The 17,110-nt window shown below is 51.9% G+C and overlaps 6 protein-coding genes across 6 annotated transcripts; 4 read left to right on the top strand and 2 right to left on the bottom strand.

Moving 5' to 3' along the window:
• Positions 1-761: 761 nt before the first annotated feature.
• VE01_09575 (uncharacterized protein) lies at positions 762-3,028 on the top strand. The gene has a single exon (XM_018278988.2). The coding sequence runs from the start codon at positions 860-862 to the stop codon at positions 2,483-2,485; it is 1,626 nt and encodes a 541-aa protein (XP_018126195.1). The 5' UTR covers positions 762-859; the 3' UTR covers positions 2,486-3,028.
• Positions 3,029-6,517: 3,489 nt separating this feature from the next.
• Positions 6,518-7,756, top strand: VE01_09574 (uncharacterized protein). The gene is made up of 4 exons (XM_018278987.2): positions 6,518-6,797; positions 6,849-6,988; positions 7,058-7,170; positions 7,226-7,756. Exons 3-4 carry the CDS (start codon positions 7,080-7,082, stop codon positions 7,681-7,683), a joined length of 549 nt encoding a protein of 182 aa, XP_018126194.2. The 5' UTR covers positions 6,518-6,797; positions 6,849-6,988; positions 7,058-7,079; the 3' UTR covers positions 7,684-7,756.
• On the bottom strand, positions 7,656-9,602 carry VE01_09573 (uncharacterized protein). Its single transcript, XM_018278986.2, has 4 exons — positions 8,916-9,602; positions 8,406-8,867; positions 8,216-8,357; positions 7,656-8,162 (listed from the first exon to the last, which is right to left on the bottom strand). The coding sequence occupies exons 1-4, from the start codon at positions 9,293-9,295 to the stop codon at positions 7,779-7,781; spliced, it is 1,368 nt and encodes a 455-aa protein (XP_018126210.1). The 5' UTR covers positions 9,296-9,602; the 3' UTR covers positions 7,656-7,778.
• Positions 9,603-9,952: 350 nt separating this feature from the next.
• Positions 9,953-12,033, top strand: TIF34 (translation initiation factor eIF3 subunit). The gene is made up of 5 exons (XM_059464080.1): positions 9,953-10,028; positions 10,084-10,106; positions 10,183-10,663; positions 10,714-10,830; positions 10,880-12,033. The coding sequence occupies exons 1-5, from the start codon at positions 10,002-10,004 to the stop codon at positions 11,246-11,248; spliced, it is 1,017 nt and encodes a 338-aa protein (XP_059319319.1). The 5' UTR covers positions 9,953-10,001; the 3' UTR covers positions 11,249-12,033.
• ADE3 (tetrahydrofolate synthase) lies at positions 12,034-16,033 on the top strand. The gene is made up of 3 exons (XM_018278984.2): positions 12,034-12,971; positions 13,030-13,088; positions 13,139-16,033. Exons 1-3 carry the CDS (start codon positions 12,338-12,340, stop codon positions 15,773-15,775), a joined length of 3,330 nt encoding a protein of 1,109 aa, XP_018126197.2. The 5' UTR covers positions 12,034-12,337; the 3' UTR covers positions 15,776-16,033.
• On the bottom strand, positions 15,988-17,047 carry MAD2 (mitotic spindle checkpoint component mad2). The gene is made up of 3 exons (XM_018278983.2): positions 16,838-17,047; positions 16,541-16,789; positions 15,988-16,494 (listed from the first exon to the last, which is right to left on the bottom strand). Exons 1-3 carry the CDS (start codon positions 16,975-16,977, stop codon positions 16,215-16,217), a joined length of 669 nt encoding a protein of 222 aa, XP_018126216.1. The 5' UTR covers positions 16,978-17,047; the 3' UTR covers positions 15,988-16,214.
• Between the last annotated feature and the right edge of the window lie 63 nt (positions 17,048-17,110).

Here is a 17,110-nt window from a genome sequence, read left to right as displayed (position 1 = left end):
AGCTATATTGAGAGCATTGGCGGGGATCGAGCGTTGGAGCTAAAGCACGTGGGTATCCGCGCTTGCCTCGATCTTGGCGGCTACGATCCCACTAGTACTCGAAACAGAAACAAGACTATCTCACTTCTACTGTCTCACGACAAAGACAGAGCTCCATGTTGCAGTTCGCAAATTCAAATCAAATATACAAATCAGTTATGCAAATCAGCTATGCAAGAAAGGTAAGTGCAGGCCGGCACACAACTATCCAGAGGAGCGGTCGATGGAAAGGGCGTCTGGGGTCGTAGCTCTACCAGGGAAAGTGCGGCCAGGACACAAATCATATAGAGGAAAGTGCAGTTGAGCACAGAATCATACAAAGGCAAGTGCAGACTTGCAACTATACACAGGTAAGTGCGGGGACGGGCATGCAAGGGGCAGCCGGCAGACGCCACCACGTACGTAGGGTTACCTACCTCGTGGTCTCATAATATTGGGAGATCTGGTATGCAGCAGGGAACGACGGATGAGAACGGATGAGAACGGCCAACGGGCATCAGTGTCTCTGTCTGAGTCTGCTAGAACAAAAGAGTAGAAAAAGAATGCCCTTGAGACATTCTCTGTAAACATGTGTGGGATGTTTCAAGCATGAGTCTCACAAAGATTGAGACGCCCTGATACGTGCTATTTCTTTGAATCTAACGATTCACTTTGTTCCATTCATGTCGACGCACTAAGGGTAATTCACCCGTCCCGCATTCCCGGAACCTTTGTATCTCTCATTGCCATATATTATAACAACCACTTCACCCTCTTCTTTCTACACAAACTTTTTTGGGTCCTTGGTAATACACTCATTAAACCCTTGTCCGTCTTCAATATGGACAACTTTCCTCTTCGTCTGCCACGACAGACTCAGCCAAGCGACAGTGAAGCTGGCATACCTCTTCCACAGATCGATACAAGCTCCTCGCAGCTCCAACAGAAGGCTATGTCGGGCCCATCACCCAAGATCAGTGCTACCCAGCACCACAGTTTTGCCACTCCAGGTCAAGGTGACGAAGAATTCAACGTCGGCAGCGTAACAACACTTCATATGCCTGAGTCGACCGCTGGTGACGCTTCCGTCGCCGAGTCGTCTCAAGCCTGCACTGCGGTTTCTACCCCAGTGCCCAAAGCTCTTCATCGGCTGCCAGAAAAGTGCCAGCACCCCATCGTTCGCAACTTCAGACACACATACATGGCAGTGTACCAACGCCTGTTCTCTGTTGTAACCATTCTGAACGCCATTGCGTTTGTGTGCATCCTCACTATGGTGGATCTGAGCAAGCCTCAACTGTTGTCCTCCCTCGCTACCGCAGCAGCGAGTAATATCCTGGTCGCCATCCTGATGCGCCAGGAGTATGTCATCAACTTCATATTCAAGACATGTTGGATGATTCCTCACTGGGCTCCGCTCCGCGTCAGGAGGATGCTGGCCAAGGTGTATGAATTTGGCGGAATGCACAGCGGAGCCGCGTTCTGTTCTACTGTTTGGTTCATCGCCTACAGCGCCGTCCTGACCAAAGACATGGTAAACGGTGCCATGCGTTTTCCAGCAATGTTGGCAGTGGCGTGGATTCTTGTATTCCTGCTCGTATTGATCATCGTGACCGCTATGCCGATGTTCCGCATGGCCTACCACAATACCTTCGAGGTCATCCACCGTCTTGTTGGCTGGACAGCTTTAGCCCTCTTCTGGGCCGAGCTCTTTCTCTATGCCGTCGCGGTCAAGCGGATCTACACCTCCGACGCCCCAGCCTATGGTCTGATCCTGATCCGCGAGCCCGCCTTTTGGCTTCTCGCTGTAACCACCGCCTTTATCATCTGGCCCTGGTTGTTTCTTCGCAAGCTGGCGATAAAGCCAGAGAAATTCTCAAACCGTGCCATTCGACTACACTTTACAGGATACAAAGTGCCCCCATTCTGTGGTATCCGCCTGTCGAAGTCTCCACTCCTTGAGTGGCACGCCTTCGCCTGTATTGCCAACGACAACGGCGGCTCGGTCCTGATCTCTAGTGGGGGAGACTGGACCCGGGACTGTATCGCCAACCCGAGACCATACTATTACGTCAAGGGCGTCCCCGTCACCGGTGTTCTGAATATGGCGCAGGCTTTCCGGCTCGCTGTCATCGTAACCACTGGTTCCGGAATTGGGCCATGCCTTTCGTACCTCGCTGGGATTGGGAAGCAAGGAACCTGCCGCATGATCTGGTCGGCGCCAAACCCGTGGGCTAACTACGGCAAGGATATCTGTGACGCGGTTACCAAGGTCGATCCTAATGCCATGGTAATTGATACGGAGTCGTCAGGACGTCAGAACCTGGCTGCATTGGCGTACCAGATGTATATTGATTCTGGCGCGGAGGCGGTATTTGTTATTAGCAACCCTCGCGTGACGAAGCAGATTGTGTATGCCATGGAATCTCGCGGAGTCCCTGCGTTTGGGCCAGTTTGGGATTCTTGAAGGCTGTCGTTTGTACCAGTCTCGGGATATCGAAGGCTGCTTCTTTTTTGGATTTGGATTTGGAACCCCCACGTGGAATTGGATGTGTTGGTATCCGATAACGCGTGGCAAAGGTCTATGGATTTATTTACCTGAGCAGTCAAGTCAGATGAGCGGTATTAAACACCAGGGGCCAACACCGTCTTCTATATGGACACCACTCACATTTGCGCATAATTGGATAGTAATTGGATAGGGGAAGTCGAAGCCGTCATCTGTGTCGCCATCGCTCTTTTGACAAATCAGAGTATGTGGAATTCCAAATATGGGAAGGCATATATGAAATGAGGCGCGTGGTGGTATTTGGATATAGCATATTTTGGAAAGGGGGAGTATGAGAGCAGACGGTGATCTCGCCTACGACTTTGTGGCGTTGCTAGGGCAGCCCTTGAGAAGGTTTCGGGTTTATATCACGGGGGGGGGAACTAACTCAAATAAGGCGGAGGTAAACGGTGGGCTTAGTTGGATCGTCTATAATAATATTCTGCTGCGAGGGGTTAGGAGTATAAATTTGGGAATTAAGACTCTTTTGGTTATGAGACTCTTTCTTTGTGATATTGGATCTTTCTGATATTGCCTTTGACACTCGTATCATTAGGAGAGATCAATGCAATTATTTCAGCCACATACATTCAGCCACGTAAATTCTCTTGGTCCAAGTGTCGAGCTTGGGCATGGCAACAAGGTAACATTCGTTTAGCATCAGCTTTCATTCGCCTCGAGCTGTGCGTAATGGCGTTACAATCAAGGCATCAGACAGGAAATAGGCCAGTTTGGGGAGGCTCAACCGCATCAGACACTCCCACCCCCCTTATATCTGGAGAGTTCCTTCCTAGTGAAACATATCCTAGAAACCCAGGCGTTTATATGAAGCACATCATTCGCCGTAAAGCACTCAACCCAAAAAGAGGATAGTGTGAAGGCGGGAATTGAAGACGAGCACGACCTCCTTCCAGAAGATAACAGGGAACCTTTGTGACGTCTCACCGCCTCTGTGTGCAGTGCATGCCTACCCAACGCTCCCACGAGTCAGTCAGATATTGTGGCTCCATGACTTGGTCTCATCCTGTCCCTACTTTGACCCTTTCCTCCGCGAGCGAGCCGTTTACCCATACCAGCACCACGTCGCAAAACTGAGGGCTGGCGAAACTACTGGTAAGCAGCCGAGCGTGCATTGCATGGCGTTGGCCATCTCTATCAAGCACCAACAACAACACTGCATTACGCATATTCGCTCATGCCACCTGCCCAGATCCCCGTCAAGCCTACCTTGGCAGCTCAGACCACCTCCCCACGTTGATCTCGGCTTTGGTGAGTCCCGTCGCATTACTTGAATGGTCGTAGCGGATGTGTGAGCGTTGCTCCTGCGGGATAAGTTGTTGGGGAGGGGGGGGGAGCTGGGTCGGGTTGCCGGAAAGGGTTATCCTTTTCTTGAAATATATGACGGCCACGTAGGAGGCTTAGAATGATGCTGAGTGGTCACTGACCACCAGTGTGGATGACTGAGTGATTGTTGACTTGTTTTCCGAGGGCAAGTGGACACGGAGATATTCCTTTGGGTGGGCCTCCTCTCGGATCGTGGCGGGATGCCGCCAACACAGCTTCACAGGCGAGTATCAATCGACATGTTCGTCCAGAAAATAAGTTTGGATTCGATTCAGGACAGTGCATGTGAAATCAACGACCTAAAGTCTTTGGCTCTGTACAGTAAAACAACATATCCTCCGCTTGAACGGCTTGCGCGCTGGCAATCCTAGAGTTCCTCCATCTAGTACCAGTGTCTAGTAACGATAGTAACATGCATCAAAACCGCCGCCGTTCGCGGGCAAAAGATCTTGTGGAACTCAAAAAAGCGAGATTCAAATCCAATGGCCGCATCTGTCAAAGTTCTCCTCCGAAAGATTTATTCAATCTTCAATATGTATTGATTGTGGTGTTGCCGACGTTTACTCGCCCACTTGTTGTCCTCGCCCTAAGAAGACAAATCTGGCAGTCTCTTGAAATTGAGCCTGTTCCATTGCAGTGATTGCATCCCCTGACGCTGTGAATGTGTCAGCTCCGAATGGATACGTGGGTTTCTCTGAATGAAGCCAACAACGCCAGCCACAATACTTGGAGGGATGCTTGGACTTACGTCCGGGGCTGTGAACCACATTCTGGGCAGGTATCATAAACCACCCCTCCCACGCAATTATGGTTGGCATCCATAGCTGTGCACGTTGTACAACCTGAGATGAGTAGAAAGTTTGGCCTAGTTTGAGACGCCGATAAAAGGAGGACGATGCTGGCAGTATTCGAAACAAATCTGACTGTGACCCATATCAAGAGCATTTTAGTGACTAGGAGGCTACACTTATATAGTATGGCCCAAGCCGGATATACCGGCTGCTGCTTCAGTTTCTCTCTCCCATTTCTCCGCTTCCAACCATTAATTATTTTGGATAGTGGGGGGCTAGCTGTTGTCGAGACGCCAACCCTTAAATTTTCTCACTTTCAAACTTGATCACCCGGGCGCCTAGCAACGTATCTCGTCAACGTATCTCACCAAGCGGCATTTTTATCATCATGCAGCCTTGGCACTTTTCTAGTGCTAACAATCTCCGTTAGCGTTGGATTCTCAACTTTGCAACTCATGGTATGCTTTATAGGACGTCGAGGAAGTACTGGTTGACTCGGGACGCCACAGGTTTATCAATCCCATGGGGCTATATCCCTGTCTATAGCAGCTTCGGTCTAAGCCACTGTCGTTACCACCGCAGATCACAGCCTGTCGATGAGTGTGAACAATCCCCGCGCCAATGTTGCAAAATACATAGACCTCTCACAGTGAAGCTGTCAGGGTCGTGCATGCCAAGGATCAACATGCACCGTGGACTGCAAGCTCCACAGTCCACTGTGCTTATTGCGCCCCATTCTCGGTTCAGCTACCGAGGTCTGAGTTCAGGCCGCCCGAATTCCATCAGTTTATGATGTCTAACAACAACTCCCACGAAAAACCATCAGAATCTAATGCGGCATACTCTCCGATTCCACGAAGACTTGGGTACACGGACGATGCGTTTGACTGGGATGCCCATTGTTGCAGGCGCCTTCTGTCGCCCTGTCGGCGCCCCTTACTGAAGATATGACATGTCACAGTTTGAGTCTCGTGGCCCCTCTCACAAGGCCGTCTGTTCCATTCCATTGGTCGCGATTATTGTGTCGCAAGAACCTTAATCCAACCTTCCTTCAGGCCGACAGCAATACCTGACTCTCGACTGCCTCTCCTCTCTGAGCGGCTTAGGATGACTCGGATAACGAAGGATGATCCCATGCTCTGACAAGACGTTCCGTTAGTGAATGTTACACCGACCAGCCGTCCCTCGTCGAGACGATAACCTAGTGCTTCGCCTCGCTTCATCCCAACCCCCCCAAAACCAACCGCCAGCACCACCTGCCAACGCTCCGCCCCATCTCCTCGTATCTCCCAAGAGATCTCACCTTAACCCAGAACCCCTCGGAGCACAGCATGACGGCAAGGCAGTGACTAGCCGATAAATCACGCATTTGATGGTCGCCGTGGCGGTAGTGAGATTGACGGCTTGCATGATGTGCCATTACAAACCATATTATCGGCGGAAATGCGGCCCATGTGACTCGATACAGCGCTCCGTTGGAAGCGACTCGACGTCAACGGCGTCCTGAAGAAGCATAGGAACGGTCTTGCTTGATGCCTGATGTGCGGTGACGATGTTGGAGATCTGACATACAGAGACGGGAGCGAGTCATGAGAACTTGCCCAATACTTTTGAGAGGTGGATGTTTGAATACTAAGACCCTTGAATACTATATCATGAGAGCTATGTAGTGTCACTTTACATGACTCAGGGGACGAGGTTCGTGCACTTGATTCTCTTTTGTATTGGCGATACGAACTCAGGAAGGACGACTCGGTGGACCCTTATTGAGCCCTGTTCGTTTTTATATTGATTTTGGCTAGTTTCATTCTGAGAACGCAGATAAAACATTTACAAGCCAATCTGCGCTGATTATTTTGCTGACTTTAGTGTTCCGGCTTTCCGTAATAGGCAATGCGCCATGGTATTTGTTCTGGGTTCTTCAAGTGATAAATCACGCACTCGCACATTCGTCTTCAGCATTAGATGAACCACAGCCTCCCACGACCTTCTCTCTCATTGATCGCCTCTTTTCAACACCGGCCATACCCTTCAGTTATTCTTTCGGGGTCCAGCGCTGTTTAGTATGTTAGGGGTGTCAAGTGCAAAAACTTCCAGTAATCGATGCATCGATATACAGTGCCCTTTCATCTGATCATGCTCCGTAGGACAAAACCTTCAAATCTGCCAATTAATAGTTCGATGCAAAAAATCCAACATCTGTTCTTGTTAAACTTTGCGGCCACCTTGTTCCATAACCGCACCATGGCCTCCCTGCATTACGCTAAATTAAGACTCAGAGTTACATGTAAACACAGACGTTCTTCTGCTATGACTCAACCATGGTTCTATATATTTATTAACAAACAGTCATCAGAATTTATCTAAAAACAAATCGCATGATGTCCGAAATAAGATCCCAGGTGCCCACTGAATTGGAGGCGGCACTCCGACCGCTAGATTCGCGCCGCGTTGTGGTTATGACGTGCGGTATTTCTGGTTGTCTCTGGCCCTCCAAGAGGAATTGCTTGTTGACGATCATCAGGTTCTGGAAAATCAACGCTTGCAAAGGCAATAGTTGCCAAGTTTCCATCATTCATCCGCCTCTCCATCGACGGTTACATCTACGACAAGTACGGCGCCTATGACAGAGACTACCCTGCATCGAAGTATAGCCGATACCAAGATGAAGCCAACGAAGCACTGAAGGTGCGACTACAGGAGATTCTTCAGGGCGGCAAGAATGATGTTGTAGTGGACCTATCCTTTGCCTTTCGCGCGTCCCGTGATGAATATAGGACAATCGTGGAGGCAGGTGGAGCCCAGGTGGTTATCGTATACCTCAAGACTGATGTCTCAGAGCTGAGGCGAAGGATTAAAGAGCGAGCTGCGGCAGGATTGGACGCAGACTCGGCGTTCAAAATGACACCGGAAATTTTTGATCGGTATGTCAGTGGGTTCGAAGAGCCGGTTGGTGAAGGGGAGCTTGTAATACAACGTTGATAATAAGGCAATCTAGATACAGCGTGGATGATACATACAAATTGCACAAAAAATAGTCGCGAGATAACCTCCATCTACCACCACTCCCTTAAACACTATGTCTCCTCGTCGGCTGGCCTGACCGGCTTGTCTTCCCGACTTTCATGACCCTTGAAGACTGCCAACATACCCAAATCATAAATCACCTTTAGAGATCCAGCCGCTACAAATACGGTCCATGCTAGATCATGATCAAAGAGCACTCCTGTGAGTCCGGGGCCAAGCCCGGACGTGAACGTCTTAACAACATTTAGAATTCCCATTATTGCCGTACGCTCGTTTGGGAGGATAATGGCAGCGAGAAAGGCGGACCGAGGCGCCACATCCATAGATTGGGTGCAGGAGCGTAGGATAAGGAAGGTCAGAGCAAGAGGCATCTGGGAGGGAATTGCGATGAAGGCGACAAATACAGCCGAAGGGAGGTGAGTGAATACCATGGTCTAATGTTGTGCCGTGTCAGCCATAGGACGTGTGTTTGGAAACCGAGGCTTACCTTGACATTGCCAATTCTCCTTGCAAGAGAAGCCGCGACTAGGGTCGAAAGGGCTGCGATAATGTTCGTGGTAAAGAATATAGTCCCAAGGAAGCCATCTGTGATGCCAAACTTCCTCTGGAAAAAGACCGTGACCCACGAGCTACACATGATGTCAGAAATAACCCCCAATAGCAGTGTTGATACTTACAGCGGAATCAAACCACTCGCAAAGGAGTCAAGCCCGAACAGGAGACACAACTGCAACAGTACAGCCAAGCTTTCGTGGCTGATGTGAGAGAAGGCCCCAAAGAACGATCGACGGGGCTTGTTTGGTTCTGCGGGACCCAACAGAGGTGCTTCTTCGTGGGGCCGCTCCTGAGGTGGCTCAGGCTTGGCCTCACAATCCTTGCTCAGAGCAAGAATAAGTAAAAGCTTCATTGCCCCAAACACGGAGTATGAGAAGAAAACGATTCTGTACGCGCGGATATCATCCCACCCGTCTAGTGCTTTTAGTACCTCTACCATCCATCCGCAGACAAGTAGCCCGAATGCATAGCCCCCAGCCCCAATTAGAGTGTACCAAGCGAAAATATCCGCTCGTACTTCTTTCTCTGTCAGGTGCGCAAGGGTTGACTCTTCAATCGCACGGAATGGGCCAACCTCTTTTCCACTAGCGTTTTATCAGCAATGGCTATTAACGATGCGACGAGAGATTTACCTTGGGCTGATGACTCCAAATATAGCAGCCGCGAGAAGCACCCAGTAGTTACCGCTGAGACCAAAGGCAATACCACTTCCAGTCATCATTACGGCCCCTAGGGCGAGGACATCCTTCCGTCCTATCCTGTCGGCAAACATGGTGAGGAAGAGGCTAATAAAAACATCCCCGAAAAGTGTCAGAGTCATGAAAACTCCAATCTGCTGATCTGAGATGCCCAATTCCGATAGGTACAGCACAAGGACCAGCGTCGTTGCGCCATAGGCGAACAGCCTGACGAACCGTTGGATACATAGCAGCTTAACATCGAGGGGCGAGTTCCATATCGACAAAAGTCCGAGCTCTCTCACCACCGACGTCAAGTGGCTGCGGGATGCCATGATTCTGGGTTGCAATGGGTGCAGTGAGGGTTGACTTCATTTTGGAAGGAATATTTAAGGCGGCGCGGCCAATTCTCGGCGTTTGCTGGGGATTCAGCGGACTTCGGCCTAGATGACGGAAATGTGGGGCAAGCCTCTAGAATATGAAGACGCGTCCTATTTCAAAACCTGTTTCGGTGATGTAGTCTGAATTGATATGCGAATAGCATGCGAATCATTACAAGTTTTCACATTTCTTACTCCTTCCTCTATGAATACTTCCCACTCAAATCACGGAGAATACATAGATGAGAAAACGAAAAGTGAGACCCTGTGGGGATGCCTTGGCAGGAACAGAGAAACAGTGGGTGCTGTAACTACGGTTGCCAAGATACACTAGTATGGGTATCGGATCAGATAAGATTGAGCCCCCACGCTAAGATGCCTTTGGAACTAGTCACATGAGTCACGTGGATGAGTTCATTTTATGTCAAGATGACTCAGCTAGTGACTCACGTGCAGCCTTTCCAACAAGCGCAAACTCAAAAAATGATAGCCAGACTCGTCCACTCTGTTCTGATTGGCTACCCCACCAGCGCACAATTCGTGATTCACGACAAGGCAACACACAGGCCATCCGCGAACTTTTGGAAGGCGACCTTAAGAACTGCTTGGAGAACCGCTATTCTCGACAACAACTTCCATACGTCCTCCATCAGCGCCCAACATGAGACCTATTCTTCTTCAAGGACACGTAAGTTGCATCGCCTCGCTGTTTCACCTGGAGCCAGCTGCTAACAAGAATACAGGAGCGTGCGCTCACCCAAATCAAGTATGCCCCCCCCCCGCGACTACCAGCGCCGACAATGCGATACGCCACACTCTGAGCTTTGCTGACTGCTTTCCAGATATAACCGCGACGGCGATATCATCTTCTCGACCGCCAAGGATCAGCACATCTGTGCGTGGTACGCACACAACGGCGAGCGCCTCGGCACCTATCACGGCCACCAGGGAGCCCTTTGGACCATCGATGTCGACCCCACCAGCACTCTTCTCGCCTCTGGCGCAGCCGATAACACCGTCAGGCTATGGGATGTCAAGACCGGCAAGTGCTTGAAGACCTGGGACTTCAACACTGCCGTCAAGCGTGTGGAGTTCTCCGAGGATGGATCGCAATTACTCGCCGTCACCGAGATGCGCATGGGTTTCCTGGGCACGATCGTCGTCATGGATATCAACCTGGATGTTAACGCGGAGCAGCGCGACGAGAAGGCGATGACCATCACATGTGAGGAAAGCAAGGCTACGGTTGCCGGATGGAGTTTCCTGTCAAAGTACATCATCGCAGGACACGAGGACGGAACCGTTTCGCAATATGATGCTAAGGCGAGTCAACCCGTATTCAGTGCTATGGGAAAATTCTAACCTTGAGATAGACTGGCGAACAACTGGACAATGTGCAGGTGCACGAGCCGGATTCACCTGTCACCGATCTGCAGTGGGCCCCTGACCGGACATACTTCATCACCGCCTCGAAAGACAAGACTGCCAAGGTACGAAAGCATGCTCGCCTCCCCATCACTCCCCTACTCACATTACCAGATCGTCGATGCCACCAACCTCCAAGTCATGAAGACCTTCGTCGCCGATACCCCCCTTAACTCCGCCTCCATCACCCCTAAGAAAGACTTCGTCATCCTCGGTGGCGGCCAGGCCGCTATGGATGTCACCACCACCTCGACTCGCCAAGGTAAATTTGAGGCTCGCTTCTACCACAAGGTGTTCGAGGAGGAGATTGGCCGCGTGCGTGGCCACTTCGGCCCGCTCAACACGGTCGCTGTCGACCCCAACGGAAAGGGTTATGCGTCGGGCGGTGAGGACGGATACGTGCGTGTGCACCAGTTTGACAAGGCCTACTTTGACTTCACGTACGAGGTTGAGAGGCAGCAGAAGCAGCAGATTGGTGCTTGAAGGGTTGGGAATGAATGACATGGGTGGGCCTGGGTTGGAGAGAGTAGGGTTGCATCTGCGGGCGTTTAATAAGTGCTTGGGGCTACACTGTGTTTAGGATTCCTCAGCTAGACATGAAGGCTGTTCTAAATTTTGTGTGGGAGAGTTTCTGCGTGAAATATATCTCGGGACAGCGTGGCAATGATGTGAAGGTAGGAGATGCAGCCGTTTGAATCTCTCGGGACCATGTGCCAGGGGAGATGCAGCCGTTGAATCTCTCAGGACAATGTGCCACGGATTTGACGGTGGGAGATGGAGCCGTCGAAGACCTCTCGGGACGATGTGCCAATGGTAGTAAAGCCGGAAGATGCAACCGTAAGGGGACGTGCATTGTGTGCCATCAGTGTATCCATGTGGCATCCTGACCCCGCTACGATCCCTTGCCTCTGCACTACCCCTCCACTGATATTCTTTTTGGGACAGCCGCTATTGTCGCGGCTAGGCGGGCCTACGAAGAGTCTCGTATCTTAATAGTAGCAAGTCACGTGTGGATATTTAGGTTAAATGCAGCAACCCTCGCTTGGATGTATTGAGAGGGCAAAGATTTTGTGCAAATCGTGAGACTGTTCAGTCACGTGATGTGCATTATTTTGACAGGGAACAAACACTGGATAAAACCGCAGCTATACTCTGTCAAGCCAGTCACGTTACTTGGTGCCTTGGTATTGAGGGGCATAGCGCCGTGTGAGGCAGAGGATAGGCGGGGATGAGCGGGAGGAAGTGGGGGATATCAGTAATTTGTGACAGTCAGTAATATGCCTGTTGAGAGGAAAAGGCCACGCACAAAAAATGGATTTTTCCGTTGACTCACCCATTTTTTATTCCCTTCATTAATCCCCATAAACCCTCCACCTCCACACCAAAAAATACCATCAAAAACCGTCCGTGATTCAACATCTCAATATTTTATCAGAGTGTATATACTGGTTGTGGGATTTCTTGTACGATTTTAGGCCATCTCTGTACCCGATTGAGATAAATCAGTCGCTTTTATCTATCATTTACGAATTGGCAGCATCTCATTGGCTCAGAGGCCGTCAAAATTGGGCAATGCTGAACCCCACCATGGCTGCGCGACGGACTTGGACACCCGCGAGGCTTTCACACGCACGATTGCTGCAACCACTTGGACGACAAGCTGGGCAATCACGACCGAGGTCGACCAGTATCAGGCCGCGAGGCTGCCACAAAAGTTATTTCTTCTGTGATTATCCAGGGCTTCCTGCAGTTGCTCCTGGTGCTCCTGCTGTTTCTGGTCATACGCGCCGTGTCACCAATACTACCAGCATCAGTCCTGCCAGCGTTACCCCTCCTCATCACCCGTCTCACCCTCCTCAGTTGGTCGCCGTGGCTCCCTCCCTCCCCCCCTCAGCCTTGCGAGCTGCTGCCCCTCTCCGCACCGGTCTCGGGTTTATCACTGCCCGCACCATTCTCCCGATCCTACCAAGGGCTGCATCCCTGCGCTACTCGTCCTCCTCATCTACCCCTCCTCTCTCTCGAAACCTGAGCTTCATCACCAGCAAACCATCCCGACGACTCTTTTCCTCCTCTTCAGTCGATATGGCTGGCATCAAGATTGATGGCAATGCCATCGCCAAGGAGATCCGTGAGAAGCTGCACGCTCAGATTGACGAGCAGCTCAAGACCAACCCGCGATTCCACCCCTCGCTGAAGATCATCCAAGGTATGTGACGACATATCTAGCGCGATAAGGGAATCTGAGCTGACCTTGGTGTGAACAGTGGGCGACCGCTCCGACTCCAGCACCTATGTCAAGATGAAGCTGAAGGCTGCCGAAGAGGTATGACCCCGCCAAGGACTGAAAAATAGCACCATACTGACTATCTGCAGGCCGGCATCAGCTGTGAACTCATTCACTTCCCTGAGTCGACCACTGAGGGCGAGCTCATCGACCAAATCGATGTCCTGAACAACGACCCGACCGTCCACGGTATCCTCGTCCAGCTGCCAGTCCCAAAGCACATCTCTGAATACTCTGTCACCTCCTCCGTAGCCAACGAGAAGGACGTCGATGGCTTCGGCGCAATCAACATTGGCGAGCTGGCCAAGCGTGGTGGTGTCCCACTCTTCACCCCGTGTACGCCAAAGGGTGTCATGAAGCTGCTCGAGTCGACTGGTGTGGATCTCAAGGGAAAGAAGGCTGTTGTCCTCGGACGCAGCGATATCGTTGGCAGCCCAGTCAGCTACCTCCTCAAGGATGCCGATGCGACCGTCACTGTCTGCCACAGCGCGACCCAAAACATTGAGAGCTACGTCAAGGAGGCTGATGTTCTTGTCTCTGCCATTGGCAAGGCCCACTTCGTCAAAGGCGAGTGGATCAAGCCAGGTGCCATCGTCATTGACGTCGGTACCAACTTCATCCCCGATGAGACCAAGAAGTCAGGCCAGAGATTGGTGGGAGATGTTGACTACAGTGCCGCCGTCGAGGTCGCCTCGCACATCACCCCAGTCCCCGGTGGAGTCGGTCCCATGACCGTTGCCATGTTGCTGCAGAACGTCGTCGACGCGGCAACTTCCTCCTTTGCGCGCGAGAGGGCTCGCCGCATCTTGCCGCTCCCCCTCAAGCTGCGCACTCCAGTCCCATCCGATATTGCCATCTCGCGGGCACAGCACCCCAAGCAGATCACCCGTGTCGCGGCTGAGATCGGCGTCCTCGGTGGAGAGCTTGAGCCGTACGGAGCGTACAAGGCCAAGGTTGACCTGTCGCTGCTGAAGCGCCTCGAGCATCGCCGCAATGGTCGCTACGTTGTCGTTACTGGTATCACGCCAACACCTCTCGGTGAGGGCAAGTCCACCACAACCATGGGTGTAACTCAAGCACTCGGTGCCCACCTTGGTCGCATCGCCTTTGCCAACGTCAGGCAACCATCCCAGGGCCCAACCTTTGGTATCAAGGGTGGTGCCGCTGGCGGTGGCTACTCCCAGGTCATCCCCATGGACGAGTTCAACCTTCACTTGACTGGCGACATCCACGCCGTTACCGCCGCGAACAACTTGTTGGCTGCTGCCATCGAGACGAGAATGTTCCACGAGAACACCCAGAAGGATGGTGGACTCTACAAGCGTCTCGTCCCCGTGAAGAAGGGCAAGCGCGAGTTCCAGCCCATCTGGCACCGTCGCCTCAAGAAGCTCGGCATCGACAAGACCAACCCAGATGACCTTACCCCAGAGGAGATCACCCGCTTTGCTCGCCTGGACATCGACCCTGCCACCATCACCTGGAGACGTGTTCTCGATGTCAACGACAGACATCTCAGAGGCATTACTGTCGGAACTGCGGCGACTGAGAGAGGCCAGACCCGCGAGACCGGCTTTGATATCTCCGTGGCCTCGGAGTGTATGGCCATCCTTGCCCTCAGCAACAGTCTTGCTGATATGAGGGAGCGCCTCGGCCGTATGGTCATTGGTACGTCGAGGAGCGGCGAGCCAGTCACCGCCGATGATCTCGGTGCTGGTGGAGCCTTGGCTGCCCTGATGAAGGATGCCATCAAGCCCAACCTCATGCAGACTCTGGAGGGCACTCCAGTCTTTGTCCACGCCGGCCCATTCGCCAACATCTCCATTGGCGCCTCGTCCGTCCTGGCTGACAAGCTCGCCCTGAAGCTCGCAGGTACCGAGGCTGACGAGGACCACAACGCAAAGGCTGGTTTCGTCATCACCGAGGCTGGCTTTGACTTCACCATGGGTGGTGAGCGCTTCTTCAACATCAAGTGCAGATCTTCTGGCCTTGTTCCCGACGTCGTCGTCATCGTCGCCACTGTCCGCGCACTGAAGGTGCATGGTGGTGGACCACCAATCTCCCCAGGTGGCGCCCTTGACAGGGTGTACACTGAGGAGAACGTTGATATTCTGCGCAAGGGCTGCGTCAACCTCAAGAAGCACATTGAGAACGCAAAGCAATACGGTGTCCCAGTCGTTGTCGCCATCAACAAATTCGAGACCGATACCGAGGCTGAGGTCCAGGTTATCCGCGAGGAGGCCATTTCTGCTGGTGCCGAGGATGCCATCCCCGCCAACCACTGGGCTGAGGGTGGAGCTGGTGCCGTTGACCTTGCCAAGGGTGTCATTGCTGCTTCCGAGAAGGAGAAGGACTTCAAGCTTTTGTACAATACCGAGGGCACTGTCCAAGAGCGCATGGAGGCCATCTGCAAGATGATGTACGGCGCCGACAAGGTCGAGTTCAGCGAGCTCGCCCAGCAGAAGGTTGACACATACACGAAGCAGGGCTTCGGGAACCTGCCCATCTGCATTGCCAAGACTCAGTACTCGCTGTCCCACGATCCCGAGCTGAAGGGTGCCCCAACCGGGTTCACCGTTCCCATCCGCGATGTCAGACTGGCGGTTGGTGCTGGGTACTTGTATGCCCTCGCCGCCGATATCCAGACGATCCCTGGTCTGCCAACAGCTCCGGGTTACATCAACGTCGATATCGACACGGAGACTGGCGAGATTGACGGTCTCTTCTAGAGTACGCAGGGGTATAATCTTTCAACAAATCCTTCAACAATTTCCATCATCCAAGATAGTTTCCATGTTCATTTGGAATCTAACGTTGTATATATTGGTCACGCACTTTAACGGGCGTAGATAGCGTGGTGTGGCATACTTCAACATGGGCGCTCGGTGTTAGTCGATGCATTTCTCAGCGAGAGTTGCCATGGGGCAATCTAGACGGGGTTAGGCAAAAAATAGTTTCTAGAATAAATGATTTATGTTTGCAATTGAGGCACACAGTCATATTGCACCTGTAACGTAGTATGATACCACAACCCTCATGCCCGGGTACACAGCATATGATGCTTCACCTAGGTAGTACAAGCAAGTTTACACCCTGGCCCTTCCTGTTAGAACGCCTTACTCCTGATATATCCTTCCGAACCTCCAAATCAACCGAAATCTTTCCCACTCACTCGGCGAGCCTGTAGCTCACCAGAGTATCGACCTTGTGATTGCTCGTGCTGAAGCTCCTCAACTGCACCTTCTCGGCATTCTTAATCTCCTTGGCGTCGCTGTCACCCCATTCCATTGGCACCTCGGAGTCGGCGTCTGCGTAGACAAGCACGTTGAAGGTGCAGTCGCCCTCCAGCTGCGGTAGGAAGGTAACTGAGGCCGTAATCTGTCGGAAGATGGACTGTATCTCGTCTTGAATCTCCTTCTCCGTCTTTTCCGCTGCGGGCTCAGATCCTCTGTCTCTAGTTAGCTTTGATCCCGTTTTCGGCCTGTGATGCTTACTCGGGCGCGGCGTTCTCTTGGTCTGCTGCCTTCTTGGAGGAGGACGACGATTTCTTCTTGTTGAAGATTTGGACGTCGAATTGCCAGCGCTCCATGTGCTCGCCCGTATCCTTGCTCGTAATCACGACAACCAACTTGGAGATCTTGCCTCCGACCATCCATTTATCGAGCTGTGACATAATCTTCTTGATGTACGCTTTGACTTGGTCGTCCGAGGAGACCAGCATGTTGAGGCCATATTTCTTGACTCTGTGAGGAGTCAGCAGTGTCCATCCAGGTGAGGGGGGTGGTATTTACGCGCTGAAGTCTTCGGCGGGGTAAACGCCTCTCTGAAACAGGATTGTGTTGATCGAGTATTGGAAAAACTCGGCAACCAGCCTCGACGAACCTTTCAGCTTGAGCTTGTGCACCTTGGATTTATCCTTTGCTTCAGACATGATACCCGTTTCCTTGATGTTCCGTTTGGTTTGCGATTGACGTTGGAGAGTGGTGTATATCTTATCGTTGCCGCGGGAACGTCAGGCCGGCGCGGAATAACTACCGCGCGACAGGGTCGAGAATTATTTGAGA

This window comes from Pseudogymnoascus verrucosus (genome assembly GCF_001662655.1).
Source record: "Pseudogymnoascus verrucosus strain UAMH 10579 unplaced genomic scaffold scaffold_62, whole genome shotgun sequence".
Lineage (NCBI taxonomy): Eukaryota > Fungi > Ascomycota > Leotiomycetes > Thelebolales > Thelebolaceae > Pseudogymnoascus > Pseudogymnoascus verrucosus.
The sequence above is the reverse complement of the archived record's forward strand: the minus strand, read 5'-3'. Positions and strand labels throughout refer to the sequence as shown.